Below are 13,810 nucleotides of genomic sequence, written 5' to 3'. Positions count from 1 at the left end.
TGCTTGTAATTTTTACAAAATATACCGGAACATAAATTAAATTATCGTTGTGTTTATATGAAAATGACAGTCATGCAAATTTAATTGCAATATCATAGACATAATAATAATATTGATTATTATTATTATTGGTACTATATATGTTTTGTCATATAAATGCATGGCTTATGCCTTATACTGCTTATAGCATGAATATGTCAACTTGTCCTTACATATTTTAACTATGTTTTATACACGATTTATACACGTGTAAGCATTTTTCCACATTGCATAAAATATCGTTATGCAGTTTGCTTTTATAAATTATGCTAATGTATTCAAAATTTTCGATAACCACAAATTTCACTACTTTTTCAGTAAAATACGAAGATTAAATAAAAATCTGTAAAATCGTATTTTATGAATACAAAACAAACGAATAAATACATTAATTTTAAGATCATATTATAATTTTATCACTTAATTTATTTATATCTTTTTTTTTATTTTAGGTATAGCATACATACATGTTTTCAGTTCATTTTTTCAATTTAGAATTTCATCTCTAAATTCTTTTTTTTTTTATTTAACACGAGCTTAATTATTTATTAGCATTCGATTTATAGTTATTTGTCATATACTTCAAAGTTTGATTGTAATGCCAAATGTCATTTATCTAGGTCGAGAGTACTTAAGAAAAAAATTACTATGACAATAATATAACAGTTGAAAATTGCTAAATGATAAACACATTACCCACATTAATATTCAATTTTTTTAACATATTTTGTAGATTTAAGATTAAGAACAATCGAGACAAATTGTTTTTTCCAGAATGAAGGTTAAATTAGGACGTTTAGGTGTTATAAAAATAAGATTATTTTCATTGTTTTTAAAAGTTTTAATACATATTTGGTGTTTATTAAGTAATTTTTTAGAACATATAGTCCTTAGAGCTACTCATCAAATAATTAACATTCCAAATCGAAAACATAAACAGCGGTGAGTAACGTTGGGCAACAGGCATAGGACATATAATGGTTGTCATTGTAGGTTTACAGATTTTTTTGTATTGATTTGCACAATTTGTACTACTAGACATATATTTAAATAGACCTCGACATTACTAACGAAATAGTTTTTAATCTAATTTTTAAATTCAAAGCATGTAATCGTCTTTTCCGAGCATAATGACATGTAAATTTCGACGCGTTGATAACAACAATTGGGTCCACGCAATACGATCTTCGCTTTCCTATCCTACAGTCGTTACTGTTTAAGATTAAATTTTACACGTCAAGCCATTACATTGTATTATATTTTATTGGTGCGAAGCGGAGAACAAAACAATTGGTGAATTTTCGTCTTTGTATCGAATTTGAATTACCAGGATCCATACAACTATATTGAGAGATTGGAGAGATTGAACACAAACCGCAGTCATGAGATACGTAAGAAAGACGATTTGTTCTTTTAAATTACCTAATATTTGTATTCTGCGTGTTATATATAAGTCACTTATGTAGGGTGACCATATTAAAAAAAAAAAATAAAACAGGACACTTTTTTGCAATAAGTAAAAAATATTTCGATTGTCAAAACACGAAACAATATACAATACCTACTTATATATAGGTATTATAAAGACTACGAAAAACGGAACAATCGTTTTTAAAATAAGACATATGGTTACTCTACATTAGTGTGATCTAAGAATGGCTGTAGATTAATGATTATTATAATATTATTTAATTATTATTTAACGTTTAAGAGAACATATTGTATCCTCATGGATGGTTCTGTATTACAAAGTACAACTTTAAAAACTCGTGTTCAGGCGGTTCAGCAGAACCAACCAGTTTTGTATTGTTAGCTTTAATATTAGAGTAAATTATTGACGTATTATCAAATTCAAAGGTAATAATATTATCTAGGACAAGTCGTATGTTTTTATTTGAAGTGCAGATTTATTATTACCATGTAAAATATTATCTTAAAATGTTTATTACTCTCTTTAAGATTTAAACATAAAACAAACCTATGAGGTACTACCCTTACCAGTTACCTTTAAGTTTGATATTAGATTAATACATTTTGATAAGCTAACAATACGTAATTGGTTATAATTTGCTGTGCTGTACGTTTGTTGTATAGATGGATGATTGGTCATATCTGGGAAGGAGGGCTTTACATTTTTGTCTGATCCATTTGTGTAAACATACATTTTTAGATGCTTTTACAGTCTGGTGTAGCTTGATTATGTTTGATTTTTTTTTTTTTTTGGGTGGGGGATTAAGCCCTCTCTTGATTCGTCTATTATTTGATGTAAAATTGGTCATACACCTGGCTTTAGTGCAAACAATATATATTATACACAGATGTGTCTGACGTCTGTGGTATAAAGTGCATGAATACTGTAGTACCTACATCGCATACCGAAACGGTTTTTTTGAAAATTTAAACATCTATAAAAATAATAATCATTATGTTTTGACCGACTTTTTTTTAATTTTTCTTTTTAAAAATCATATTTTTGCAAATTATTTATTCGTTGTTTTTCAAATAGATTAATATACTTTATAAAATAGGCAGGGATTCGAAATTATTTCTTAGTACTCGAACATTTTTTTAAAAAACAGCTGGTTTTTTTAAGTATATTAAATAATAAAAATTACAGAGTACACAATACAATTTTTAATAATAATAATAATTATAGCAATAAATATATTTTTATAATTCTTGACACCAAAATAACAACGTGATAGAAGAACTATAAATGTAGGTAAAATTAAATTAATCTTTAGGTTTTATTTTAAAAGAAAAGCTTGTGCTGAAATGAGAGAGCTTGTTATAATACAGTTACTTTTTTAATAATTAAAAAAATATAAATCATAAATAGTATAAAATAGTAAGATAATTAATATTAGTATTTAAATATATAAATATATATATATATATATACTGATACTGCATGATTATATAAATCTAAAGTATGTTTTCAACGCCTCCTAAAACTATTATAAGATTTACAGTTTCAAATATTTAATTGTTATGTTTTATACGTGTATTAATTTGAAATGGCTATACATTTATCAAGAGTAGTAGAATATAAAACAGATTTAATATTCAATTTTTTCTTATTTCTGGCATTATATTTATGATGAAATTTTACATCATTGAATTTAAATTAATTTACAAACTATACTAGTATGTATAATAAGTACATTTTATGACGTAAACTATTTAGTATAAATGGAACGGTGAAAGATGTAGTGACTCTTCACATTAGAAGAATCTAAATATGAGTAAATTAAATTGAGTGAAAACATATATAAACGTTAGGCATTGAAATTGAAAAAAATCTCTAGGCCATTCATGTTTAAGGCATCTAGCTGGATTTCCAGAAGATGGTTGGAGTGAAGCTGAGCGATGAGTCTATTGGCACAATGTTCCGTTTTAGAGCGGAAGTGTGTGTAAACAAAGACAAGTAGTCATCGCATCTAGCAACTGTTTCTCTAATAGTAGGGACTTTTAGATCATTGTGTAGTGTATGATGTTGGTAGCGTATTAAAAAGCATTGGCAATAATTTATAGACAAAAAGTCATGGAATTTATAGTTTATGGTCTAAATCGATCACGTTATACTTAAATATTTAATATAATTGTAATACTATTGTTATTATAACATTTTATCATTTACTAATTAGGGGCATATGCGCATATAGAGACAAAAATTTTTGAGCAGATGGCCTGAATTTATACTTTAATACTAATAATTATTTAATTATTATTTATTAATAAAAAAATACTTATGCATATTGCATAATTGCATACTAAAATGGGTATGATATGTTTGCTCAACACTTGAATACCTGACAATACTTTTTACATATTTCTGCTGTGCGTAATACTAATATACAATAATAATTTAAAAAAAAAAAATTATTTTATATATGATAATATTTTATGTGAAAAAGTACTAAGTATTAAGTAACATTCTACAGAAGTATTAAAGTACATAAATAAAATATTTTGCTTCTGAGATAATGCAGTGTTTTGAGAACAATTATGTGCTTGGTAGTATTCAAAGGATAATGAGAGGAAATAATGTAAGTCGTAAAGCTCGTTTATTTTTATCAACATCTATCAACATTTTATTTCATATTTGAGCGAATGGAATTAAGAATTCCTAAAATTCAAAATCGCGTAGAGGGCTGACATTGCCGTTTTGAAACTCTTATTAAAAAAATGTCATGTTGGTGTTTATATACAATTACTGAAGAAATTAAAAAAGAGCAAATTCTAGTGGAATGGAGATCTGAAGTTATAATTCGTGGAAGGGCACATACTTCAACTCTCAGAGAATACCCTGAACGAGAAAAACATATTAGTGCAATTATAAATGACAGAGAAAATCTTTTAAATTTATTATTTTAAAGGGAATTTGCTCATAAAATTAATTTGTAAGTTACGTAATATTTTAATTCATTCTCTTTTTATTATTAATTGTTATAACCTTTAGTAATATTAATTTTAAATATAACATTAAATAGTAAATAATATAATATTTTATTGAATTTTTGGCACAGATTTATTTATAATATAACTTTACATTGTCGGGCAAATGGTATCGGGCAATTAAGGTGTCGAGCAATTATTGAATGTCGTGAAAGTCTACTGATCCCGTGTTATACACTTAAGCATGTGCCTATATACTTGTATAATACATACGCGATTTATACGTATCGTGTATATATTAATGTTATTACAAACGTAAGTGACCGATCAAAACAACAATGGGACATGGGTATTATGGTAAAAAAAATGTTTATGGTCTGCCACCACAAATGCTGTCTAATTAGCATACTGTTGTCGAAGCCGGTGTTATAAATAAGAACGCGTAGCGCGGGTGGAACAATTAATAAACCGTCTGATCGATCGCGTTTGTTACACTCGCAAGCATAAATACATACACGCGTGAATACGCGTTTTATCATGATAAATAAGTGATCTATTCGTGATCAATATCGATATTATTCGCAGAGGCTGATTTACACGTTGCTGACCACGGCGCAAGAACTTCTGTTCGGCAAGAAATTGTTTTTCGATTGGCAGCTCGGCGACAACTGGGCGCTGAAGAGCATGGATAAATTGGACAGAGAGTTGGAAGCGGCCGAAAAGGACCGGAAAGATGTCGACGTCCAGCAGTCAAATGACTCGAAAAAGTCTGAGTACGTGTACCGTAGGCAGATCGTCTGGTTCAACACCATCGGGTTTCTTGTGCTCCACTTGGGCGCCGTTTACGGTCTGTACTTGTTCTTGACATCGTCGATGGTGCTCACCATGTTGTGGAGTGAGTAAAATGAATAATAACTAATTAGTATATGTAGTATAGTGTAAACTCTAAGTTCAATCGATGACGAGATGATCCACATACTTATAATTGGACACATTCTGTTTAAGAAAATAAATATTATCTATCTATTTTGTGATTTTAAGGTTTATTTTCGAAAAAACTCATTGACAAACTATACTTTTAATTTTATATGATTTGTATCTCATTGGAAAATAGAATTTTTTTTAATTAGTAGGTTAAATTAACCTAGGTATTCTTTTTTTAGATAAACTAAATTGAATTTGGTAAAATATGCAGATACCCTCTAAAAGCTGTGCATACCTACCTAAAGTTTTAAGTTCAAATGTATTAATAATAAAAAAACAAATAAATAAATATTAAATATGTAATATTTGTTCATTAAAAATATTACTGAAAAATGTATCGTGTATCCAATCACAAAATTAATAATATAAGTTTTCATTAAAAAAACACTTCAAATTTAAAGAAATATTCCAAGAAAATTATTGTTTTTAGTTAAAATAATTATAGTTTATTTAGTAATTGTCTAAAACTGTTCTTTACATTTTACTGCAAGACAACAATAACGAAATTGAATTTACGATTCTATATTCCTAAATAAGGCCAACACAATGTTTAGTTTGTTGAGCATAACTCTTAATTTGACCGACGCTTTAAGCCATTATTGTCCCATTTTAAGGATAATATTATAAAAGTAGTAAAAATGCAATTTTAAAAATCTTAACTTTTATAGTACTCTTTTATTATTTAGTACTTTGTACGAACATTGACTTTAAGCGTTAACATTTTACAACCATTTTTCGAGTTTATTGTTCGGGCTGAATTTTATGTTATTTTTTAAAACTATTATAGTACCTATTATGAATCGAGTACACCACAAAATATATTGTAATAACTACATTAATCATCTGTAAATATTGGTTAAGTTAAATTTTATGTTTGATGAATTTACTACACATTCAAAATTTAGTTTTATATATATTATCTTTAAATTTTTAAATACTTTAAATAATGTTTTGTTAAAATGTAAGTCAATAATCTTTATTAACAAAAGTAAAGACCTTAAACATAATATGTAATGAAAATAAAGTTAAATAGGTACCTAATTACTTTTCAAAAATGTTACGTTAAATTATACCTTCATATTAATTACAAAACACATTTTCAAAATAATGAGTGTCTTACGTTAAAAAATACCACTGGGTGGTACACTTTTAGTGTTAAGAATTTAATTAAAATGTTTCGGTATGCTTAGCGTTGCTGGTAGCGGGCGCGAGTGCGTTCTCCGTCACCATGGGTGCTCACAGACTTTATACGCACAGGACTTTCAAGTGTAACGATTGGGTGAAAGCCCTGTTGGTGTTTGGGCAGACCGTCGCTGGACAGGTAAGTCTACATATATAATATTATTACAGATGAGTATTTTTGAGGAATTTTGTCGACTTTTGGCGCTTATCATATTTTTCTTAAATGCGTTCTACCGTTGTCCCTCAGAATTGCTTGTATGTTTGGATCAGAGACCACCGACAGCATCACAAGTACAGTGATACAGTGGCTGACCCGCACAACGCGTCGCGGGGTTTCTTTTTCTCGCACATCGGATGGTTGATGGTGCGTAAACATCCGGAAGTCATCGCAAAAGGCAAAAATATTGACATGACCGACATTGAAATGGATCCGTACGCAATGTTTCAAAAAAAGTAAGTTATAAACTGTTATATTCAATTAAAATGATACCTATATAGTAAATATTATACATGGTCACTTTATTAATTAAACATATTACGCGTTTGTTGCTGATTGAAATAAAATTAGACTTGACATGATTTTTATATATATGCTTTAAATATAGTTTTCAATCCAAACCATGTTAAGTTAAGATAACGTTTCACAAATAGTCGTAGAATTACAAAATCGAAAAAATTCACTATATATAGTGGTGTCTTTAAATTGAACGTCCTCGATTATACGCCTATACTTACATGTAATACCGTTGCTGCTCACAGATATTACAAAATACTGTTCACGATTTTGGCCATGCTGATGCCGATGGTCGTGCCATTCGTCTTATGGGGCGAAACCTTGTGGAATGGCTTCTTCGTGTGCTTCCTGTTTCGGCTGATGGCGGTTTTGAATTTGACCTGGCTGGTCAACAGTGCTGCGCATCTATACGGCAACAAACCATTTACCAAGTGAGTACATTATTGTAGTCTCCAACCGTTCACTAAAACCGTTTTCATATTTTATTGTCATTTTGTCATGATGCCGTACACGTGGTGATTTACTTAAATGAACTAAAAACCTCTAGAATAATTACTAACAGTCCCGACGCTGTTTAGTTTCCACCTTACAAACGTACAACTATATACATTGTATACAATTTAGTAAAAAAGTACTCAAACTTGCTTACAATTAAATTACCTATTTTCAACGTGCAATTAATACGATAAATTTCTTGATCTAATAATGAGTGAATATACTGCTTTGTAAGACGGAGACGACGTATTTAGGTCTTTTGGTTCGTTTTATAAATTATCGAACTCTATTATAGAAAAAAAAGGTGTAAAAATCCCTCATATTTTTCGGAATGTTCACCGATTCCATCCCGTGACGACGCCACGTTCAGTATTGGTTGGAGTTTAAACGTATAATATAATATCATATAATATATTATAATTGTAATCATTCAAACGTTTTTGTCGGTTTTGACTCGGCGCGCAGTGACATTATGCCCGTGGAAAACGTTTACGTGTCCATGTTCGGGCTGGGCGAGGGCTGGCACAACTATCACCACTCGTTCCCGTGGGACTACCGGGCCGCCGAGTTCGGCCAGTACTTCAATCTGACCACCATGGTGATCGACTTTTTCGAAGAGATGGGCTGGGTGTGGGACAAGAAGTACGCGACGCCGGCCATGGTCCGGAGCCGGGTGACCAAGCGCGGGGATGGCACGCACTGCAAGTACAGCCGGCCGCAGTCGAAGGAGAACGGTGAACAGTCGGAACCGGTGCCGGAAGACGACTCTTACGAGGAGCTTTTCTGGCTGGAAGAACGGTCGGCCGTGACCGCCGAGCGCGCGGCCGAGGCTCAGAAAGGCTGAACGTCGCCACGATAATATAATTTAATAATAATAATTAATTACTATTTATAATACCTATCCGTGTGATATAAGTCACCAGAGGATAATTTTTTTTAGAAACCTTTTTTTTTTCTTAATTTTATGTGTGAACATGTATATTATTATATATCAATTTACTTATGTCGGCCACTAAGTGTGGCTCTCTCTCTCTCTCTGTCTCTATATCTCTCTCACTCACTCTGTGCATGTATACGTAGTATGTATATGATGGCTATATAGGAATCACGAAAATTTGTATAATAATAATGTTGATGATGATAATATATATGCAGTGATCAAATTAGAAAAATACAAGAAAGACTTTTTTGAATTGAAAAAAAAATCAGCATCCTTCAAATTGTTGAACTCAATCTAACTTCTCCCCCTTCCTCGTGGCATCACACCAAAAAATCATTGAACTAAAAACTTTTTACGATACACACTAGAAAACCAGTAATAACTATTTATGATCAATTTGAATAACAGTAATTTATCTACATTAATTATTAAATATTTAAATAATGTTTAATATAATAATATGCACTATAATAATTAATAGGTATATTAATTTATATTTTTTAGATACAATACAATAACTATGACGCAGTATCATAATTATAATAAATTAAATTTGAATACTTATTCAATTTAATTTTATGAAATACAAACTATTAAAATAATGCTCTCGAAAAATAAAATAAATAGCGGAGAAGCTTAGCCAATTCAAGCCAACTGAATATAATATGTGTGTATGTGTATAGTGTATACATCGTAATCTTATTCAATATCATGAAATTTCTGCTTTTACCACTTATTTTAATGCTAAAAAATTATAACAGGTAAACGCTATATGGCTTTGAATATAACATAGTAACAAATATGAAATAGGTAATAAGATTGTGCAGTCATTATCCGAAAAAAATTTATAATATATACGTACCATATTATATTATAATGTTAATAATTTTCGTTGTTGTTGTTTTTTGAAATTATAAAATATGTAGATCGTTTAATAGTAATATAGCCGTTTTTTCATGTACATACATGTCTTTAAGCCAGTATTTGTGTTCTCACTAACCTATATGGATTTTCTTTTGAGAAATACGTGCTCTGTATAGTCTATAATCATTACATTATTATTAATGACTTTCAACTATCGTATATATCTACGTTTTCGAGATGTTTAGATGTTGTGAAAAACTTACGTTTAGATGATTATTTTTAATACGTTGTTCATAAACTACACGCAAATACGAATTTATGACTTTGAAAAAAAAATATTTCGAAATACGAATCACGTATTCGTGATTGTGAAATGAAGATCGTGATTTCTCGCATTCCACACACCATCATGGACAAAAACGTCCAAAAATAGAAACACTATACTACAATTGAGCAAGTACAGAATCAGAATTTTTAAACCTGAATATTATCGTCAATTACATATTTGCTGTATGGGAAAGAAACCCACCCGGATCTACATACTAATATATATTTCATATTGTCGTAGTTCTTAAAAAAAAAAAAAATGTATTATAATTTATAATGAATACGATACAATATATAATGGCCACGAGTATATCCAAACGATTCTTCTACAGATCACAATCTCGACCGTTGTCAATCAATTATGTATATGTATGCGTATAAATAATTAAGTGTATAATAACGAACCCGTAAAGTATAATTCCGTTTCGTGTTCGATAATACAAAACCATATAATATGTAAATTCGTTGTTTAAGCGCTGACGCTGTACGATAAGTAGATACTTGAAAATCACTTCCTTTTCCAATTATAATATTTTACAATATGGCTTGTATTACATATTATAATATTATGTGTAGCACGGTCGGTTGTTTAATATTTTTTAAGTGTATTATTGTTGGTCAGTAATACTCAGCCAGTGTGCATATTAATACGTTTAAAAAACAACGTGAGCCTAGCTAGGTTACCTCACCTATGCAGCAGTTTATGTATATGATCAATATATCGCCCATGACCAAAGTTTGGTTGATATTTAAGTTTATAAAGAATACGTCAGCTTATATTATTTTTAATTGATAAACGTTAATAAATATGATTTATAGATACTTAACGATAATTATAAATACTAATGCATTGACGACGATTGATATGTATTGAAACGAGATAAAATATGACTAGGTACGAAAAAAATAATTGGTACCTATAGGTTTTTCATAACATTAGTTGTTAATTTGTAGTCCACTCTTCAAATATCGCGAAATAAAATTGAAGAAATACAAATAATGTTATGAGATTAAATCGTTTAAGCATTTGGTATTCACATACAGCAAGCAAAAATCCTACTCAGCATCACACAATATATAATATAAACTTGATTGACTATTTCGTATAATAGTTGAACGTAACAAATTAAAAAGTAACATAAGTGGTTACTATAGTTAAGTTTATAGAAATAACATTAAGTAATTTGAAATGTCGATGGCTAAGTGCTGATGATCTTGAGCAGTTCATCCGGTAACACTATTGATTTTGAAGATGGCTTCCACTGAGTTAAAATAGTGAACGTAGTTCCACTTTGATAAAAAAAAAAAATACTATAATGTACAGCGGATTTTTAAGAAAACACATTTTATAAAATAAAATAAACTGGACCCAGGTGAAATGTTCGTGTCAATCGACTCGAAAATATTGCCGTTGACTAATAATTGTTGCGGGTTAATCGATCGGTCGTAATAATAGTATAATAATAACATAAATTTTTAAATTAACAAAAAAAGATTGCGTTTTTGTATAGTATCGGCTCAGTCTAGTCGGCGACTAAGTGTGGCTCTCTCTCTCTCTCTGTCTCTATATCTCTCTCACTCACTCTGTGCATGTATACGTAGTATGTATATGATGGCTATATAGAAATCACGAAAATTTGTATAATAATAATGTTGATGATGATAATATATGCAGTGATCAAATTAGAAAAATACAAGGAAGACTTTTTTGAATTGAAAAAAAAATCAGCATCCTTCAAGTTGTTGAACTCAATCTAACTTCTCCCCCTTCCTCGTGGCATCACACCAAAAAATCATTGAACTAAAAACTTTTTACGATACACACTAGAAAACCAGTAATAACTATTTATGATCAATTTGAATAACAGTAATTTATCTACATTAATTATTAAATATTTAAATGTTTAATATAATAATATGCACTATAATAATTAATAGGTATATTAATTTATATTTTTTAGATACAATACCATAACTATGACGCAGTATCATAATTATAATAAATTAAATTTGAATACCTTATTCAATTTAATTTTATGAAATACAAACTATTAAAATAATGCTCTCGAAAAATAAAATAAATATAGCGGAGAAGCTTAGCCAATTCAAGCCAACTGAATATAATATGTGTATATGTGTATAGTGTATAGGTACATCGTAATCTTATTCAATATCATGAAATTTCTGCTTTTACCACTTATTTTAATGCTAAAAAATTATAACAGGTAAACGCTATATGGCTTTGAATATAACATAGTAACAAATATGAAATAGGTAATAAGATTCTGCAGTCATTATCCGAAAAAAATTTATAATATATACGTACCATATTATATTATAATGTTAATAATCTTCGTTGTTGTTGTTTTTTGAAATTATAAAATATGTAGATCGTTTAATAGTAATATAGCCGTTTTTTCATGTACATACATGTCTTTAAGCCAGTATTTGTGTTCTCACTAACCTATATGGATTTTCTTTTGAGAAATACGTGCTCTGTATAGTCTATAATCATTACATTATTATTAATGACTTTCAACTATCGTATATATCTACGTTTTCGAGATGTTTAGATGTTGTGAAAAACTTACGTTTAGATGATTATTTTTAATACGTTGTTCATAAACTACACGCAAATACGAATTTATGACTTTGAAAAAAAAATATTTCGAAATACGAATCACGTATTCGTGATTGTGAAATGAAGATCGTGATTTCTCGCATTCCACACACCATCATGGACAAAAACGTCCCAAAAATAGAAACACTATACTACAATTGAGCAAGTACAGAATCAGAATTTTTAAACCTGAATATTATCGTCAATTACATATTTGCTGTATGGGAAAGAAACCCACCCGGATCTACATACTAATATATATTTCATATTGTCGTAGTTCTTAAAAAAAAAAAAAATGTATTATAATTTATAATGAATACGATACAATATATAATGGCCACGAGTATATCCAAACGATTCTTCTACAGATCACAATCTCGACCGTTGTCAATCAATTATGTATATGTATGCGTATAAATAATTAAGTGTATAATAACGAACCCGTAAAGTATAATTCCGTTTCGTGTTCGATAATACAAAACCATATAATATGTAAATTCGTTGTTTAAGCGCTGACGCTGTACGATAAGTAGATACTTGAAAATCACTTCCTTTTCCAATTATAATATTTTACAATATGGCTTGTATTACATATTATAATATTATGTGTAGCACGGTCGGTTGTTTAATATTTTTTAAGTGTATTATTGTTGGTCAGTAATACTCAGCCAGTGTGCATATTAATACGTTTAAAAAACAACGTGAGCCTAGCTAGGTTACCTCACCTATGCAGCAGTTTATGTATATGATCAATATATCGCCCATGACCAAAGTTTGGTTGATATTTAAGTTTATAAAGAATACGTCAGCTTATATTATTTTTAATTGATAAACGTTAATAAATATGATTTATAGATACTTAACGATAATTATAAATACTAATGCATTGACGACGATTGATATGTATTGAAACGAGATAAAATATGACTAGGTACGAAAAAAATAATTGGTACCTATAGGTTTTTCATAACATTAGTTGTTAATTTGTAGTCCACTCTTCAAATATCGCGAAATAAAATTGAAGAAATACAAATAATGTTATGAGATTAAATCGTTTAAGCATTTGGTATTCACATACAGCAAGCAAAAATCCTACTCAGCATCACACAATATATAATATAAACTTGATTGACTATTTCGTATAATAGTTGAACGTAACAAATTAAAAGTAGGTAACATAAGTGGTTACTATAATAGTTAAGTTTATAGAAATGACATTAAGTAATTTAAAATGTCGATGGCTAAGAGCGGACGATCTCTAATAATTAATCTTTAACGTTCATCCGGTAACACTATTGATTTTGAAGATGGCTTCCACTGAGTTAAAACAGTGAACGTAGTTCCACTTTGATAAAAAAAAAATACTATAATGTACAGCGGATTTTTAAGAAAACACATTTTATAAAATAAAATAAACTGGACCCAGGTGAAATGTTCGTGTCAATCG

General features: G+C 29.3%; 1 protein-coding gene across 2 annotated transcripts; it reads left to right on the top strand.

The window, feature by feature from the left end:
- Positions 1–1,228: 1,228 nt before the first annotated feature.
- Positions 1,229–12,094, top strand: LOC114121717 (acyl-CoA Delta-9 desaturase). Of its 2 annotated transcripts, XR_007604047.1 has the most exons (7): positions 1,229–1,430; positions 5,023–5,332; positions 6,612–6,742; positions 6,851–7,056; positions 7,363–7,548; positions 8,078–9,362; positions 12,018–12,094. XR_007604047.1 is itself a non-coding variant. In XM_050200792.1 (6 exons), exons 1-6 carry the CDS (start codon positions 1,422–1,424, stop codon positions 8,454–8,456), a joined length of 1,221 nt encoding a protein of 406 aa, XP_050056749.1. In that variant the 5' UTR covers positions 1,229–1,421; the 3' UTR covers positions 8,457–9,439. The 2 variants fall into 2 exon arrangements, 1 of the variants encoding a protein (XP_050056749.1); XM_050200792.1 differs by lacking the exon at positions 12,018–12,094 and having other exon boundaries at positions 8,078–9,439.
- Positions 12,095–13,810: the final 1,716 nt, after the last annotated feature.

This window comes from Aphis gossypii, chromosome 2 (genome assembly GCF_020184175.1).
Source record: "Aphis gossypii isolate Hap1 chromosome 2, ASM2018417v2, whole genome shotgun sequence".
Lineage (NCBI taxonomy): Eukaryota > Metazoa > Arthropoda > Insecta > Hemiptera > Aphididae > Aphis > Aphis gossypii.
Note: the sequence above shows the minus strand (reverse complement) of the source record. Positions and strands in the feature narration are given on the sequence as shown.